Consider the following 19243-nt stretch of genomic DNA (forward strand, 5'->3'; position numbering starts at 1 on the left):
TCCACGCCATTTTTTTGGTATTCTTTCTATATTGCTGGGATGCGACAATACATTACAGCCGCGAGCAGTTTTAAATAAAAAATTTTCCTTTAGAAATGTCATTTTGCTGTGGCACAGTTATAAACCTGGGAAAGATGTGCTACTTTACAGGCATAATAAGGACAATCCCCAGGCACAATATTAAAAGGAATATTTAATTTTTATTGTTTTACTTTAAGCATTTTTAAAATCACTGCACCCGAAAAAACTTGTTTTTAAAACCTTATTTTTGCATCGATACATGTCCCCTGGGGCAGGACTCGGGTCCCCAAACACTTTTTACGGCAATAACTTGTATATAAACCTTTAAAATTAGCATTTTTGATTTTTCATGTTTGTGTCCCATAGACTTTAAGGGTGTTCGCACAAATGTTTTGCCTGTTCGCATGTTCTGCTGCGAACCGAACCGGGAGGGAGGGGGGTGGTGTTCGCCTCATCCCTAATTATGAATTGCAATTTTGGATTGTCTACTGGGGTCGATTACAAATGTGGTTACAACATTGAATGATTAGGGCATCTGAAGGAGGAGGGAAGAAGAACTGGGGTGGTTTTCCAAAAATTTGCCCAGGTTTGGTAGATTTCAAGGAGTTTAGAGGCATGGTTTAAAAGAATCCTGTAGGATAGAAATAAGGAGCTGCCAGACCGCCAGAGCAGCCACCCTTATTCTCGCTTAATTACTAAGGGCTTGTAGGCAGTCTCTTTTCAGAGACCAGTATAAGAGCGGCTGACAAGGCATTTACAAAGGGATTATGCCACCTAACAAAAAACTTATTTTGATAGACAAATGGAGTTTTTCTGGTAGAATTTTTTTTTATTGAAATGTATAAAAAGCAAAAATATCTGAAATTATCCCACGCAGGGGATATGAGCACTAAGCATATCAAGCCACAACATAAGAATACATATTGAAAACAAGTTTTGTATAATGAACTGTTGAACAACAATAACCTTTTGGTCAAGGCCGAGGGTCAATTTAGAGTGAATGAACTTTAATTGCTCAGGGGTTGAGGTGTGGAGCAGTCCAAAAGTTTTGAAAAACAAGGCTTGAACTTAACCCTTACGAACAAACATGAAAAAAACCAAGGGGGGGCCCCAAGACAAAACACACAAGAAAAAGAAAGGGGGGGGGGGGCAGGGGAAAGACAAATGGAGTTTTTGAATGGGAGTTCTGCACCATGACCCTAGCGTTGGCTTGCAATTGTGGTGCAGCCATATTCACCTCAATGGTGTTCATGTACCTGCTCCTCCCTGGCAGCACAATGGTTTCCTCCTGAACTATAGTAAAGATAGATACTAAAAGTTATGTGCATACCTGCACAATCAGAATGCAGGTTGTCGGCAACTATGGACCCAGGGTTCATCCTGCCCAATACTCTACAAGCCTCCTGGCTCCAGAACACATACCTGGAGAAAATTGCAAAGCCGGTTTTCTCTACTCAAAACAAATATCCAGAGCTCCTCAGATTCCATGGGTGAGAACCCTGGGTGACACCTCACCCTTCTGACACCTTTTTACAACAGATAGATACCCATGGAACACAGGTGAGCATTTACCAGCCCACACAGTTCACAAATACCTCCAAATCTTTTTTATATCGGCCTTCTTTAACCTCCTATAAAACAGCGCTCCTGGAGAGAAGGACCAATATATACACCAATCTTTCTCCAGAATGCACATGTGCTCACTGTGAACTTGCAGACAGAATGAAGCACTAACCATTTACTGTCCAATCAGCAGTCTGAAAAAAGGGGAGGGGTGTTTTTGAGCAAGCCTTGCTAATGATTAAGGCATCTGAAAGAGGAGGGAATATGAACTGGGGTGGTTCTCAAAAAATTGCCCAAGTTTGGAAAAAAAATCAAGCAGTTTAGAGGGATGATTTAAAAGAATCCTGTTGGATAGAAATTTGGAGCTGCTAGAGCTTGTGGTGGGGGGTGCTTTTGAGAAAGCCTTACTACTGCAACAGTGGAGGTTGGCCATCTTGTCTGGTAGGGGTGCTTTAACCGCAAGACTTGCTGCACAGATCCTCTGGCAGCTAAAATATTTGACATTTATGCTTTTCAGCTGTGTTTAGCTGCTTGCCTGGCATTCAGCTTTAACATAAAATCTAAATAGTTTCATCAAACGTAGTGAAATGTAAATTTTCTAAAGGTTTTAATGTTTCAAAAACAAATTGGAAAATGTATGCCTAAAGGAAGCAGAGTGCACTTGCCAACGACAGACCATTTGTAAAAGCGGGTTTATCTGCCAAAGACAGCAATGAACTTAGAGAACTTGGTGCTAGCAGTGCGTTATTAGCTTTTGCAAAATTAATTCCTACATGGAATATATTTTCACGCAGGGCTGAATTTAATAACCTCTGTTGTACGCTGCGAAAATCAATGCAGGAATTAAATGAACAGGATAATAAAACAAATAAAGCTATATTAGAAACAAAACTAACAGAAGATCATCTCTATTTTGCAATATCAATGCCGTTTTTAAATAATTAAATAGCTGAAAATGTGTGAATTGTATGGCTGCCAAAAACTTTATTTCAGTAGAAACTAGCGTGTGCTTTAGAGTATGTGAAGGCTAACTCCACATAAAACAATTTGCATGTTCTGTGACTTGGTAAATAATATGCACTCTCCAGTTTTAGTAAAGCAATGCCATTGCCCGATTAATGGTATCTGTTTTCTGACCTGCCTGGCTAATGTTTGTGAAATCTGTTCACCTGACACAACAGGGAAGATTTACTAAAACTGGAGAGTGCAAAATCTAGTGCAGGTCTGCATAGAAAACAATCAGCTTCCAGGTTTCATTGTCAAAGCTTAATTGAACAAGCTGAGGTGAGACACTAATTGGCTACCATGCACAGCTGCACCAGATTGTGAGTACTCCAGTTTTAGTAAATACCCACCATGTATCCTCTGCATCTTTCTGCTCTCTGTTTAAAGTGGAGCTCCACCCAAAAGGGGAAGCTTGCCTTGTTTGCACCCTACCCCCCCCCCCCTCCACTGCCACATTTGGCACTTTTTTGGGGGGGTAGTGGGTACCTGGTTTTGACAGGTACCTGCTCCCACTTCCAGGTAAGATCATCTATCTAGATTTCTGGCCCCTTCTCCTTCCCCGCTGCCTTCTGGGACACACACAGATCCCAGAAGACAGCAGGACCATTCAGAAAAATGGAATTACGTACCGGTAATGTCCTTTTCCAGGAGTCTTTCAGGACAGCCACCTTAGAGAGACCGGCTCCTCCCCTCTGAGGAAACACCGCCTTCAATTTCATAATTTAAGCCTCCTCCTCCCTTCGTTCCTCAGTTCTTCCAGAGTACCTCCGGCCAAACTGGGGAGACACAAGAACACGTCAAACAAATAAACTTTTTAAGTCTTACCTGACGATCTCATGTAATGAGTTCCCGATGATCTGCAACAATTTGGGTGGGAACCGGTGCTGTCCTGAAAGACTCCTGGAAAAGGACATTACCGGTACGTAATTCCATTTTTCCCCAATCGTCTTTCAGGACAGCCACCTTAGAGAGGATAAGCGAGTATATTACCTTAGGGTGGGACTACTGCCTGTAGCACCTTACGACCAAAGGCTTGGTCTTTGGCTGACAGAAGATCCAGTCTATAGTGTCTCACAAACGTAGAAAAACTGGACCACGTTGCAGCTCTACAGATCTGTTCCGGAGACGCACCAGCCCACTCTGCCTGAGAAGTTGCCACGGCCCTGGTTGAGTGTGCTCTAATGCCAGCTGGAGGATCTAATCCCCCTGCCACGTATGCCTGCCCAATGGCTAACCTTAACCATCTAGCTATGGTACGTCTAGAGGCTTTGGAACCCTTCCTGGCCCCTGAAAATAAAACAAAAAGTGAATCTGTCTTTCTGAACTGACTTGTGCAGTCTAAATAATAAAGAACACATCTTCTAACATCTAGTCTGTGAAACATGTGTTCCTGTTCTCTAACTGGATTTGAACAAAATGTAGGTAGCACAATCTCCTGCATCCTGTGGAAACTAGAGGCTACCTTAGGCAAAAAGGCCGGATCTATCTTCAAAACCAGACGATCCGGAAAAACCTGAAAAAAGGGAGCCCTGACAGAAAGGGCTTCGAGTTCACTTACTCTTCTTGCTGTAGTGATCGCCACCAAAAACACCGTTTTGAGAGTGATCAGCTTTAATGAGCAAGATTCTAACGGCTCAAAAGGTTCCCCTGTGAGAACCTGTAAAACTAAAGAAAGATCCCAAACCGGGAAGGGGGAGCTTGAAGCTGGTCTTTGCCTACCTAGGGCCCTGAAGAACCTTACGACCCAAGGATCTGACGCTAGATGTTTCTCTAAAAACACGCTCAAAGCAGAAACCTGAGCTTTTAGTGTTCCAAGCGCTAACCCCTTATCCGCCCCTGCCTGTAGGAACTCTAGAACGGCTATAGGGCTATGCACGTTGAAGGAACCCTCTGAACACCAGCTGTTAAACCGTTTCCATACCTTTAAGTAAATGGACTGGGTTTCCTTTTTCCTACAGTTTAGAAGAGTGGCTACCAACCGGTCTGAGAAGCCCTTGGCTTTTAGCAATTCTTCCTCAGAAGCCACGCTGCCAGGTTCCATCGTCCTACCTGAGGGCAGAACACCGGACCTTGAGACAGGAGATCCTCCTGCACTGGGAGAATCCAGGGGGGTTCTACAGACAGGCCCTTCAAGACCGAGAACCACGGCCTCCTGGGCCAGTGAGGTGCAATTAGAATGAGGGTAGTATTCTCCCCTTGAAATTTCCTTAATACTGCTGGAATGAGCACTGGAGGGGGGAAAGCATAGCACCTGGAGAAACCCCAACTCTGTGCTAGTGCGTCCACCGCCAATGCCCCGTCCCCCCTGTTTATGGAGAAGAACGTTGCTACCTTCGCGTTTTCCCTTGCGGCAAAGAGATCTATTGCAGGAATCCCCCATCTCCGGGTGATCATTTCGAATATTTCCTGCTTGAGAACCCAATTGCCTTCTCTCAGAGTTCTCCTGCTGAGAAAATCTGCCACCTGATTTTGTTCTCCCTTCAAGTGGATTGCTGAAAGGGACAGGATATTTGCTTCGGCCCATCTGAGGATGGCTTCCGCTAGGGCCCATAAGGACTTGCTCCTGGTGCCCCCCTGTCTGTTGATGTAAGCTACCACCGAGGAGTTGTCCGACCTTACCCTTACGTGATTCCCCCGGAGCTCCTTCTGAAAGGTTCTGAGAGCTAGATCTACTGCCCTCAGCTCCCTCCAATTCGAGGATCTCCTCGAGTCCCTCTTTTCCCAAATACCCTGTATTAATTGGGAGTCTAGGTGTGCCCCCCAACCTGAGCTGCTTGCATCGGTCGTGACCACCCTGGAGGTTGGCATGACCCACTCTAGACCTTGGGACAAATTTGCTCCCTTCCTCCACCACCAGAGGGACCTCTTTACCTGATCTGGAATCGAAACCAGAGAATCCAAAGATTCCTGGCTGTGATCCCAAACCTTCAGCACAAATAATTGTAGAGGGCGGTAATGTAACCCTGCCCACTGAACCGCTGGAAGAGCGGATGTCAGCAACCCTAGCGCTGACATGATCTTCCTTATGGAGATCTGGTGGTTGCCCTGAAGAAACAACAGAGCCCTGTCTATCTTTTGAATTTTTTCCAAAGGAAGAAAGACCCTTTGTACTGTTGAGTCCAACTCGTACCCTAGGAAAGTGACCCTCTGGGAAGGGATTAAGTTGGATTTCTCCAGGTTCAGGAGCCAACCCAGGCTTACTAACAGGTTTCTTGTGACCTGTAAATTCTGAATTAATTGTGCTGGGGAAGGGGCAAACAGAAGGAGATCGTCGAGATATGCGATCACCGAGATTCCCCTGAGACGCAGAAATGCCAGAACTTCTGCCATCACTTTGGTGAAGATTCGGGGGGAAGAGGATAGTCCGAAAGGAAGCGCTCTGAACTGAAGGTGTAGTACTTCCATTGGGGTTCTCACTGCCAGTCTGAGAAAACGCTGGTGGGACTCTGCGATTGGAATATGCAGGTATGCATCTTTCAGATCTATTGATGCCATGAAGCAGTTCGGAGGTAGGAGTGCTTTTACTGAGTAAACCGAATCCATCCGAAACCTTCTGTAGGTAACTGAGACATTCAGGGGCTTCAGGTTCAGGATGAGCCTGAACTTTCCCGAAGGCTTGCGAATCACGAAGACGTGAGAGTAGAAGCCTCTGCTTGTCTCTCCTACTGGAACCCGTACTACCACCTCCTGTTCTTCCAACTCCTGAAGAGAGGAAAGAAGGGCAGATGATTTTTCTGCGCATTTTGGCAGCTCGGTGACAAGGAACCTCAGAGGAGGGAGTTCCGAAAACTCCAAATGGTAACCTCCTCTGATGATCCCCAAGACAAACTGATTGGAGGAAATCATTTCCCACTGTGGGAGGAAGGCCCCCAATCTTCCTCCCACCGTGACCCTGTCACTGAGATTTTTTGGGCTGTTCAGGAGGGCGAAAAATTGCTCCCCCGGGGCCCTTGCTTTTGAGTCCCCAACTTTTCTTCTGCTGAACCGTACGGGGTGGTACAACCCTTTTCTGGGGACGAGTCTTTCTTTTGGCTTGTTCCCCAAATTTCCTTTTAACAGGAAAGGCCTTTCTTTTGTCTGCTGTGCGATCTAGCACTGTTTCAAGACCTGGTCCAAACAGTAGATCTCCTGTAAAGGGGATACCACAAAGTTTAAGTTTGGATGCATTGTCTCCAGGCCAGGTCTTCAACCATAAGGCTCTCCTGGCAGAGTTGGTCAGGGCCAAGGACCTTGCCGACATCCTCACAGATTCCGCCGAAGCGTCCGCTATGTAGGCTATCCCTTTAAGAAGCATGGGAAAGGAGGATAGAATAGTCTCCTTTGCTGTCCCTGCTTCAATGTGTGCGCTAATCTGGGTGAGCCAATACTCCATGTTGCGAGCCACCACCGTGGTTGCCATGGCTGGTTTAAGATTTCCCTGTGACGAATCCCAGGCCTTCTTAAGAAGGTAATCCATCCTTCGATCCATAGGGTTAGACAGTACCCCCATATCCTCAAAGGATAGATCAGTGTGTCTGGACACCTGGGAAAAAGCAGCGTCTAGTCTGGGAGATTTATTCCAGACGAGAGTCTCTTCCTCCGAAAAAGGAAACCTACGTCTTAATGCCCCAGAAAAGAAAGGTTTCCTTTCGGGATCCCGCCATTCCTTCTTGATGGTATCGATCAAGACGTTGTGCACTGGGAACACCCGCTTCTTTTGTTCCCCCATGCCCTTGTACATCCGATCATGGAGTGACAATGTCTTAGTTTCTTCTTGAATGCCTAAAGTGGTATGAATCGCTCCCAAAAGCTCATCCACATCCTCCAGGGAAAGCTTATACCGCGAGATTCTGCTGGATTCCCCATCCAACACCTCTGCGTCAGACTCCTCCTGGGAGTCTGAAACGACACTGTCAATTTCCTCCTCAGCCTCTTCCCTGGGACCCTCTGAATTCTCTCCCCTTGCAGGAGGAACATCCACAGGGCTGGATGGTACACTCTGCTGCGCTGGTGTAGGAGTGCTCGGAGGCTGGGGCCACTGAAAACTGGAAAAAAAGTTTTGGAAGGACTGAAAGGTACCAGAGAGTTCCTTCATAGAAGCTACCAGATCTGCACCCTGCTCTACTGCCTGTTCCTTAAGTAAATCCTCAATACATTGTTTGCAAATAGCTTTAGACCAAGAGTCTCCCATAGACGTTCTACATGAAGGGCACTTCTTCTTAGAACCATGGGGGGACTTGCTCGTGGCTTTCTGAAAGACACAAAACACAGGAAGGGGCAGCATGAGCCTAAAAAACAGCAACACCAGCGCTATATAGAGGACCACCGGGAGTGCCCCCCCTAGGATCAACCATCACCAGGATCCCAGACACACTACCCTTCCCCCCGACCACCAAGGAGGAACACCAGTGGAGCTACTGGATACAAGTAAGGGAACACCTCCCCAGGTTTCCTCTTACCTTCGAGTGGCTGGTGCTATTATCTCCAGGAGTTTTTGAAGCCTCTGCCTCGGACATTCTCCCGTTGAGGAAGCGTGGTACGAACGCGCCTCTAACAGCTACCTGTGCAACTGTGAAAAGAGAGGCTGCACCAGCCGAACGCTAGGTTCCCTTTCACGTGCCGCGTCCGGAACCGGAAGACGCGGATCGAACGAAGGGGTCCGCCCCCACCGGAACTGACGTCGCCCGCCTACCGGTCCGGCTTCCAGCTCCCAGCCGGCTGCGTACACAGGGGGGCCCTGGACGCCTTCGTTCAGCACCCCACTGGGCGAAACGCAAGGATGAACCTCTCCAAAGACTTCCTGCTTTCCCCAAGCGAAGATTGGAGTGCGTGTAAAGGTCAGTCGAGTATTCAGCTTCCCCAGCCGACTGGACTGTTTGTTCCGTTGAAACCCCCGCGGGTGAACGAACGGACGACCCCATAAACTTCCCGCTTTCCCCAAGCGGAGTTTAGGGTATATGGACAGTACGAACACTCCAGCTCCCCGCTGATAGGACTGTCCTGGACCGACCGATGAACGGTCGGATAGCCGAACGGGGCCAGGGCTCCGCTCGGATGGCTTCAGTTTCACCAACCGAATTTAGCCTTAAGGTTCCTTGGCGATGTCTCCCCGCCGGAGGAAACACCATAACTGAGGAACGAAGGGAGGAGGAGGCTTAAATTATGAAATTGAAGGCGGTGTTTCCTCAGAGGGGAGGAGCCGGTCTCTCTAAGGTGGCTGTCCTGAAAGACGATTGGGGAAATCCCACTGTGACCCACGCATACGCAGTAGGCTTCACTGTGAATGACAAATCGACTTGGGGTGCCAACATTGCAGGATCCCTGGACGAGCAAGTGTCCTTATATTAAAAGTCAGCAGCTACAGTATTTGCAGCTGTTGGCTTTCATTTTTTCCCCCTAGACTCAAGCTCCTCTAATGTAAAAACAGCTATTCCTAGTCACCTGTGGTTTTGGACCCTTAACTTAGCATTTTTGGGGTTATGTTATGTTATGTTCGTATGTTATCTGCCTTGACTGTCTGCTTGGTTCTTGTTTATTTTTGCCTACTGCTAGCCTTGACCTCTATCCTGTACTTTTTTCAAATCTAATGTTCAGTTTCTGTCTGCACAAGTTGGCTATGAACATTTAACCGAGGGTTCCACTCGAACATCTTCTGGAGCCCAAAGTTTACACCTTTGGCGACATTTTAGACACATTAGGACTGCGCCTCAGTGAGCACCTTTTTATACTGATGGAATCTACCTCATTCCATGACACTGCCACAATCATCACACAATCATACAATGGCGTTATGCTAACCATATGAATTCTTCAGCACATAGTATACAGCAAATCAATGATTGGGAACTTTTTAGGAAACAATTGGGACACCTTCACTTTGTGTTCCCCAACACGAAGTCTAACTGCAACAGGAAACTCTGACCACTGGAGTCTCTAAAAGATGGAATATACCTGTGGGTGAGTGACATAGACAGTGGTATGTTGAAGCGGTATGTTGTTGAAGATAAGGAGATATCACTGGCCTTCCCTCTGGGTCGGACATGTGCCCACCATACTACTGTGTATGGCCCCCTAAACCCACCAACATCAATCTGCTGATTACTGACTGGTAGCTGCACTATACTTTGCTTAGCAAATATACCCAATAATGGCCGTATATACCCAACAATGTGTTACTTGGTGAAGTGTCTTCAGCAAACTCTGAAAGAAGTTCCATAATTGAGAAGCTACGGGAACGTTAATGCTTTGCACGTCAGGATCAATTTCTGGAGGAAGTTCTCATTAGCAGGAAGTTCTGTACTGTGATAATTGCTGTTTTTTTTCTGAGACATGCTTGAAATTGGAATTCTTCATTAAAATACCTTGTGTCATAGTCCAGTATCCAAGCTACACCGTAGGCACAGCTGACCAAACAGCTTGCCAAAATGACACAAAAAGATATCAAATTGGACCTATACTTTCAGGAAAAACTTGCCTTTGGTTTAATCAGCACTCTAAGTTAATAAGACAAACAAAGTCATGAACAGCTGTTAAAGGAGAAGTATAGTCAAAGCTTGTTTGGCTGTACTTCTTTAGTGGCTCACAGGAGTGTAATTCATTCTGCATTCCTGCGACTTATTGTCAGCAGACAGCAGACTGAAGTCTGCTGACATCACAGAGCTGGTCCATGGTTAGGGGAGGTCACAACCATGAAGTCGGGATCCGCCCACATGCAAAAACCGGCACCCGGCATTGATTAAGCACATTTCTGTCGTGTGAAACGCATCTACCTTGACCACTGCTGGTGTCCTCTGGTGTGATTTTTGATATTTTCATATTCCAATTAACTTTACTTGGAGTCCACATGAGGTGCAGCCATTTCTTGTTATGACAATTTACCATGGAGGCGAGCCAGGGCTAGCACTCAGGTGTGTGTTCCATTGGACATATTAGTTACACCTGGAGCGGTGAGTTCTTTTCATTTGGACCCAGCTCAGCCTCTCAGTCCAGGGCTCCGGTGAGCGAGGAGGGGGGACAGAGCAGAGAGCCGGCGACTTAGTCACCAGCTCTCTTCTCGAGGAGCTGAAAACTGAGCGATCTTCAGTGTTAGATCTATCGGTTTCAGTCTAAGAGGCTCCAGGGGACTGATGCTGCATCCTGGTAGGCAAGTATGAATGTGTAAAAAAATTGTGACCCCATACTTCTTTTTTAAATCTCTTGTAATTATTTAATTTTTAATCATTTTTCATGCTGATCATGAGACTAATTCCACTGTGAGGATTATACAATGTTTTATAAAGGGAAATGTGGACTGGGGTTTGGGTAGTAATGACCATTTAGTGGCTCTGCTGGAATGCCAACCTATCCCTAGGACAGAGACCACGTGACCATATCAGTTTGTCTATTAAGAGCCTTCTTGAGGTTTGATGTATTCTCTACCTCTTTGAGAAGCACTGTATGACTTTTGGCTTTTATATTTGGTACTCAATGTAATCTTTTTTTCTACTTTGGAAAAACAAATAAAAGAATGGCCTCTACAATTAAGCCCCTTTTGGTTGAAACATGTTAGGATTTCTCCTGTGGGTAGGAGACCAAGCTTCAGACGTTTTTTTTTTTTTCTATAAAGATCTCACTATATGCCAAGGCAGTGTGCAGATGACTTGATAAGGCGCAGGTGGGCGAAACGTGTAGTCATAGTGACAAGACCTTCAGAATCAGCTTGCGCTCCATAATTTCTAGAGGCCCCTGCTTGACCCATTGTTCTAACACAGCTGTGATGTCATTGTAGGCCATCTCCTTTAGATTCAGCATCCAGAGTGAACACTGCAGGTTCCTCCATTCCACTCTACCATCGGTGCAACGAGTGACGGCTGCTATAGCAACCTATGCATTCCCCATGTTCCATGTGTGCATCCGAATACCCATCATCCTTTGTGATCCCACCACAGCTGGAGGACCCATCCATAACATCTTCACATGCGGGCAAGTAGGCCGTTTCAGATCTTGCATGAGTTTGTTTCTCTACAATAACCTTTTACTCAACTACTGAATTCCTATGGATTGCATATGGATTTCACACCAGTCACCTTTCTAGTGACTCTGGTGACAATTGACTTCTTTAGTTCTGTTTGAACACTGGTGTCATAACATTCGGGATATATACAGCCCTGGTCTAAGTGCTATACAGAGACAATTAGTTGTTTTACCATTTTGTTGTAGTCCTCAATGCTGACAAGCCAGTGTTCAATCCAACCGTCTCCTGCAAAAATTATGGCCAGTCGGCTGGGATAACAGATTGGAGCATTTCAACATATCCATTGTATTTGGTTTTTGATATATTTTACTTATCAAAAAAAAGAACTGTAAATACAGTGAAAAAAACCATTTAAAAAAATATATAATGGTAAAAAAAATAAAAATAAGATATGACCCAAACTATTATAGTTTAATTTGAATGTCAGATCAAAACCCTTTTAAGAATATCGAAGCACCACGTCCTGTGACACACCATATGAGAAGCACTGGGAACAAACTGCAAATTACCGTAACCTTACAGAAATGTAATTTTGGAAAGCGTAGAAAGGGGATTATGGATAACGGGATTAAACAGTGTCATTTTCTTTTAAACTTGCATAAGCCTTTTCTAAACTGTGTCTAAAAAGTAATGACTTTTTGGTCAGCTTCCCCTTTGTGTACTGTACAAAATTATGTGTATATTGCTCAATTACTTTTGCCAGGCTCCGCACGTCGTTTTGCTTCCTTGGAGAAAAAGGTCCTCTACAATTATTACTTCTTTGAGCCCACCGTCACGATTTTGTCCGCTTCCTCTCACTTCTACAGTAATGGTTATTTAGAGACCAGGAAAAATAGTCCTGAACAATAACTTCATTGTGCCCAAAATACAGTTTATAAATGAACACTTATCAGCTCTCGTGATGCTGTGTTGACAAGATGCATGTCACAATTCCCCCCCAGGAGACCTACAGTGATTAAACAGTCAAGATGGCCTCCCCCACATGCCGCCTGTCACGTGCTTAGTCAGTATGAAGCACGGGAGAAAATCCTAGATGTTCCACTCTCCTGGCTGTTGTTGCAGAGTAAATGGTGCGTGAGACGTAAAGAGCCAACACAACCTAATTCTCAGAGGTCAGGAAGCACACAAATTGAAGGATGAGACGCGTTATGAGTATCAGCAGAAAATAAATCATTTCAGCATGAAGGTGTCATAAACAAACAAACCCTCATCCAGAAGTCACGTAGAAATATAGCTAAAATAGCAAAATATAGCTCTAGAACAAGGTGAAGATGCAAGTAAAAGGGTTTTATTTTTTTATTTATTGAACAAAAAGGTGATCCTGCCTAAATGTGTTGCCACTATAGCTCAGGGGGCACCCCACTGATTTATGAATTTAAGCAAATTGTGATAGTTATCTAGGACTCAACTTCCTGATAACCAACAAGCACTATGCTTTTTTTTTTTGGCACCCAAGCTCCTTATTGAACAATACCATAAACAAGAGTTTGAGCAATGTCTGCAGGGGTTCCTATACACACACACACACACACACACATATATATATATATATTATACATATATATATATATATATATACACACATATATACACACACACACACAGTATTCATACCCCTTTTTCCAACATTTTGTCATGTTACACCCAAAAACGTATGTATGTATTTTATTGGGATTTTAAGAGATAGACCAACACAAAGTGGCACATAATTGTGAAGTGGAGGGAAAATGATAAATGTTTTTTAAAAAGGTTTACAAATATATGTGTGAAAAGTGTTGCGTGCATTTGTATTCAGCCCCCTTTATTCTGACACCCCTACAAAAACCTAGTGGAACCAATTGCCTTCAAAAGTCGCCTGATTAGTAAATAGAGTCCACCTGTGTGTAATTTAATCTCAGTATAAATACAGCCATTCTGTGAAGCCCTCAGAGGTTTGTTAGAAAATCTTAGTGAACAAACAGAATTGCAAAGGCCAAGAACACACCAGACAGGTCAGGGATAAAGTTGTGGAGAAGTTTAAAGCAGGGTTCAGTAATAAAAAAAAATATCCCAAACTTTGAACATCTCACAGAGCATGGTTCAATCCATCATCTGAAAATTTAAAGCATATGGCACAGCTGCAAACCTACCAAGACAGAGAGCATTAATCAGAGAAGCAGCCAAGAGGCCCATGGTAACTCTGGAGGAGCTGCAGAGAGCCACAGCTCAGGTGGGAGAATCTGTCCACAGGACAACTATGATTCGTGCTCTCCACAAATCTGGCCTTTATGGAAGAGTGGCAAGAAGAAAGCCATTGTTGAAAGAAAGCCATAAGAAGTCCTGTTTGCAGTTTGCAAGAAGCCATGTGGGGGGACACAGCAAACATGTGGAAGAAGGTGCTCTGGTTAAATGAGACCAAAATTGAACTTTTTGGCCTAAAAGAAAAACGCTGTATGGTGGAAACTAACTCTGCACACACCCTGAACACACCATCCCCACTGTGAAACATGGTGGCAGGGACTGGGAAGCTGGTCAGATTTGATGGGAAGATGAATGGAGCCAAATACAGGGCAATCTTAGAAGAAAACGTGTTAGTGTTTGCAAAAGACTTGAGACTGGGGTGGAGGTTCACCTTCCAGCAGGACAACGACCCTAAACATACAACCAGAGCTACAATGGAATGGTTTAGATCAAAGCATATTCAAGTGTTAGAATGACGCAGTCAAAGTCCAGACCTAAATCCAATTGCAAATCTGTGGCAAACTGACAGAGCTTGAGGTATTTTGCAATGAAGAATGGGCAAAAACTTCACTCTCTATATGTGCAAAGCTGGTAGAGACATCCCCAAAAAGACTTGCAGCTGTAATTGCAGCAAAAGGTGGGTCTACAAAGTATTCACCCAGTTGGGCTGAAAATGCATACCACACTTTTCACATATTTGTAAAAAAAAATGGAAAACCATTTATCATTTTCCTTCCATTTCACAATTATGTGCCAATTTGTGTTGGTCTATCACATAAAATCCCAATAAAATACATTTATGTTTTTGGTTGTAACATCACAAAGTGTGGAAAATGTCAAGGCACTGTATACACTATATGCACACACTTTTATTCAGAATATTCCAAAAGCATTCTAAAGCAGCTTGATGGAGTTTAAGTCTGGAGACTGTACTGGACATTCAATGATTGGAAGTCTATTGTCTTGTTTTTTTTTCTTTCTAAGATTGTTCTAACTTGGCTAGGAGGTATCTTTTGGGATCTTGCTGTAGAGTAAACTCCTCATGTGAGACACCTATTAAGCAAGCCGGTTGCTTAAAGAAAAATGTCTTCTGATTCTGTTGTGGTTTTGTATCTGAAGACTCGTTCCAAATGCCTTTTAATGGCATAAGAAACTGTACTCACTGACACCTCGGCTTTCTTTGCAATTTTGCTAAGGGAAAGAAAACTACACTTTTATTTACAACTCTAAACATATACATTTTTTTATTTTTTGTAACAAACGTTCTTTTAACCTCTGGCAATTTACGGCTTACCATTGTACCATTTCATGTTATTTACTGGACCTAAAGTGACACCAAGTCTAGGTTCATACTGAAGCGGCTTTGAAATCGCGTGACTTCAAAAAGCTTGAAAAAGCACAATTCTAAAGTCGCATGTCGGCACAACTTCAGGTGGGACTTGGCTGACAGATGTGCAACTTCATCGCCAAAAGTAGTGCAGGAACTCGTTTTCAAATCTGTGCGACACAGCAAAGTTGGCATCGCACCGATTTGAACTACTTAGGTCTTGTAATCTGTTTTTCATTAAACAGTTTCTTTTTAAACTGTGCGTTTCTGCCTCCTTGTATTGGCCTCAGTAAGTTCCTGAATCTCTTTTTTCTCCTGACTTCCGTTTTTTTTGCAACAATCAATGCATGTTAGTTGTGGTCGTGTCCACTAATCTATGCACACTACACATCCCATAGTCTATAGTCCCTAGTCCATCTCTGAAGTGAGTAAGAGAGGCGGACTATGTTCTTACATACATTAGGACCGGGGGGGGAAACGAATGTGGCCACCCTCTAACAGCAAGTCAGACCACAAAAAAAAAAAAAAAGGAATTTGGAGGAGAAGGAGCAAAAGAAGGAACTTTTTGCTTAAAGTATAACTAAAGGCACTTTTTTTTTCATTTTGGATAGAGGGGAGAGGAATTAGAACACCTGTCAGTTTTTATTGCGGTCTGTGCCCCTATTAAGATTCACCCTCTCTTTTTGTCCTGTATACCATTATCCTTCAAAGTGGAAATAAATGAAAATCCCAAGCTTTGGGTTGTCCCCAGAAAAGTAATAGAGGACAAATCCTTCAATGGAGATTCTAGTTCTGTTGACCTGGGGGTCCCAAGGAATTCTCTACATTAACAGGGATTTCCTTTCACTTCTTGTTTAGCTATGGGACAGGAAGTGAAGAGAAATCGGAAATATCCACAGTGGGATGGCAGATGGTTTTTGCTGTTCTAAAACGTTTGACTGGATAGCATATATACGCTTACATAAAATATTCTTGCCAAATGTAAAAGAATATGCTAGTTTGTAACATAGCTATTATTTTGTTACATTGCTATTATGACAGCAACAAGGACATCATCAGACAAATTGAACTGAAAACACATGAAAAGGACATACATGTACTGTATGTTTCAGCATGCAAATTGATGATTGTCAGTTCCGAATCTCATGAATAGTAACCAAAGCAAACATATGATAAGGAAATAAATCGACTTACCAAAAATATTCGTTCCAGTTGGTCCTGTATGTCTTTCATTCCTGGAAAAGCAGCTACACCCTGGATCATTTCTACAAATATGCAGCCCACACCCCTGCCAATGAGAGAAGATAAGAGATGCAATAAATGCATGGATCATAGTGAATTATACATGTCATGTGCCATTGATATACAGCTACTTTGCAATGCCAACATACACAAACCAAGTGCCAATCAAATCAGCCAGCCAACTCAAAATGGAAATAAAAGCACACATATTCAGACTATTATTTTATGCCTGCAAACCTCCTGCAGAGAATTGAAAGCTCCATAACACCTACACTACTGAATTAAAGAAATAAAAAAAAAGAAAAGAAGCAAGAACTATTCTATAGCAGAGTTGTTTAAACCTCTATAAATAACTTATTAACAGACAGACCTTGTTTTTAAAGCTGAAAATGCTGGTAATGTGCACAATGAACAATCTTTGTGAGAAGAACAAACCATTTCTCTTTTATTCCTTTAATTTTGATTTATTTATTTTTTGGATAACGTTTTTTTTTTCTCCAGATCAATAAAATGATCAACAGAGAAAAGAAAGAATAAACAAAACAATCCGATACAATCATTGTTTCAATATTTTGATCAACAATACAAAAACATAAAACCGTGATCCACTGGCTCAGCATCAGAGGATTATTCGCTTTGCTTTAAAATCATCAATAGAACTCAAGAAACCAATTTTAAAATCCTTACTGGATTGTACTGCACACCATCAGTGCTTCATAAATTCTTCCCCATGACCCCGGAAAGTTGCCTGAGGTGCCAAGGAGAAAAGGGGACTTTGCTGCACATTTTGTGATCCTGCCCAAAATGGCGCACTTCTGGAAGAAAGTACGCCGCATCTCTCCAAAGTTCACAGAGTACACCCTCCCAGACTATCCCGCTTTTCTCCTACATGTCTCGGCTATGCCCGAGAAAACATACAACAAATCAATTTTACGCCACCTCTTTAATGCTGCTAAATCGCGCACTGCGGTGAAGAGACTCCCGACCTCCCTCTATGTCGCTCTGGCTTTCGAAGGTTGAGAAGGTGAACAAGGTGGAAAACCTGCAACTTTCTGATCAAAACAGACATGAATCTTAGTCCAAAGCCTGGGTCCATTGGATCAAGTTCACATTTTCGGAAAAGGGGAAGGCCCTCTTTTCATCCTGCGCGCTCTAATACACTGTATACTGATGTCCGTTCTCTAGGGTCATTCACTCCTCCACCTGCAACTCCCCCCATTTGCCCCTGCTTTTTTTTCTCCCGACCCATACTGTCCCCCCCATCCTAACTATATTCTTTCCCACCCCTTCCCCTGACCATGTGCATTATCCCTTAACCCAGTCATTACCTTTCCCTTCCCTCCTTCCTGATTCATCTGGAAAATACTGCAACGTCAAACCCCACAGTGGCTCAGATGCATCCGACACCACTGTCCAATCGGGGGGATGTGGACACCGCCAGATGATTGAATCTGAGAGTGGTGCACCTCCCCCAGCAAATCAATATGGTAAAACAGTCCAACTTAAAGTGATGAAAAGGTAGTAAAACAAAATCACCAAGATTCCACTCCCTTAAGAATAAAGCTCATCAGATGTTGTTGCCATTCACTCTCATGACTGGCAAATATCGCCTTATTAGAGGTTATTGAAGAGCCGCTTGCGCACGCCAATCTCTATCCAGATTAATAAAGACACTTTCCACATGTGGAGATAGAAAATGAGACAGAGCCTCCAATAGTATAAAAACACATTAGGGTAATCGGTTTACTAAAAGTAAAGCACTTACAACATAAAAGATTCAAAAATGCACTGTTAAAATTCCAAACATGCCAGGTGACTCAGTGTTGCATTCTCCTCATAGCTTCCTTCGTACACATGGAGTCACCTTCTCAGCGTGGCCATGTAGACACACCCCAATGAGTTTCGTCACTTTGGACTTCATCACAGGGGATCGTGGCTACACGGCAACGCTGAGAAGGTGACTCCATGCGTAACCGCTATGTGACTTTATGTCCTAAAGTGGATATTTATTCCATTTAATTGCTTCCGTTACAGGGGCACACTTTTCCCCTACGTATGTGGCAATACCAACTTGATGTGATAAGCGCAGTATCTACACATTCAGGTGGGTCCGTGCGTTTTTTTTTTGCTAAATACCTAATAGTTTGCTATGCCTCCTCTTTTAGATATTTCATTTGCCTCTATACTTAAGGGGACTGTATACCTACCCATTTAATAGCTTGGTCCGGTATCCATGGGATATCTTTTGGTACTATTGGTAAGTCCCATTCAAATATACTTTCTTTCTTTTCTTTCATCATATATATATATATATATTATATACACATTTTTTTTTTTGCGACCACTTACCACTGTGTGCGATTTATACTCAAAATAGCTATACAGCACTACATCACTACTATATACCAGATGAGAGCTAAGTCGAACATAAATCAGTCTTTGAATTGGGAGACCTTTATAGTAGCATTCTAATTTATAACGCATAGGCTTGTTGGTTTTTGTTTTATTTAGTGGTATCTACTATAGACCACATGATATATTTGTATCCTACTATCAGACACACATATGCATTTTCATTTTTTTTGGCAGTTTGGTCAAGTTCTCCCACACCTTGAGCCACAAGTTTACCCAGCAAGAATACACGTTGTTATGTTTATATGTAATTAGTCTTTGTATACATGTACTCCTCCTGGAGAAATGCTGTAACAATCATAATTCATACTTCTATAGATATAGACTGCATTAAATACTTGTACATGTACACTCTTGTTTTTAAATATACCAGCACCTACCCAGTATCTGTCCTGAGGAAGAAAATATTTTAGTGAAACGCATCGACCAGCAAGTTATTGGAGGCATTACTGGATCAGATA

General features: G+C 43.3%; 1 protein-coding gene across 5 annotated transcripts in view; it reads right to left on the bottom strand.

Moving 5' to 3' along the window:
* The window catches only part of CDK14 (cyclin dependent kinase 14), a 656595-nt gene that overhangs the window by 292559 nt on the left and 344793 nt on the right, over window positions 1-19243 (bottom strand). For all 5 annotated transcript variants that reach the window (XM_077490836.1, XM_077490834.1, XM_077490833.1 and 2 more), the window contains one exon: window positions 16323-16416. In XM_077490836.1, the coding sequence (XP_077346962.1) occupies window positions 16323-16416 (94 nt within the window). The remainder of the gene's footprint in view (window positions 1-16322; window positions 16417-19243) is intronic.

Source organism: Lithobates pipiens, unplaced genomic scaffold (assembly GCF_037356315.1).
Source record: "Lithobates pipiens isolate NorthernLeopardFrog02 unplaced genomic scaffold, aLitPip1_a1.2 Scaffold_19, whole genome shotgun sequence".
In the NCBI taxonomy this organism is placed as follows: Eukaryota; Metazoa; Chordata; class Amphibia; order Anura; family Ranidae; genus Lithobates; species Lithobates pipiens.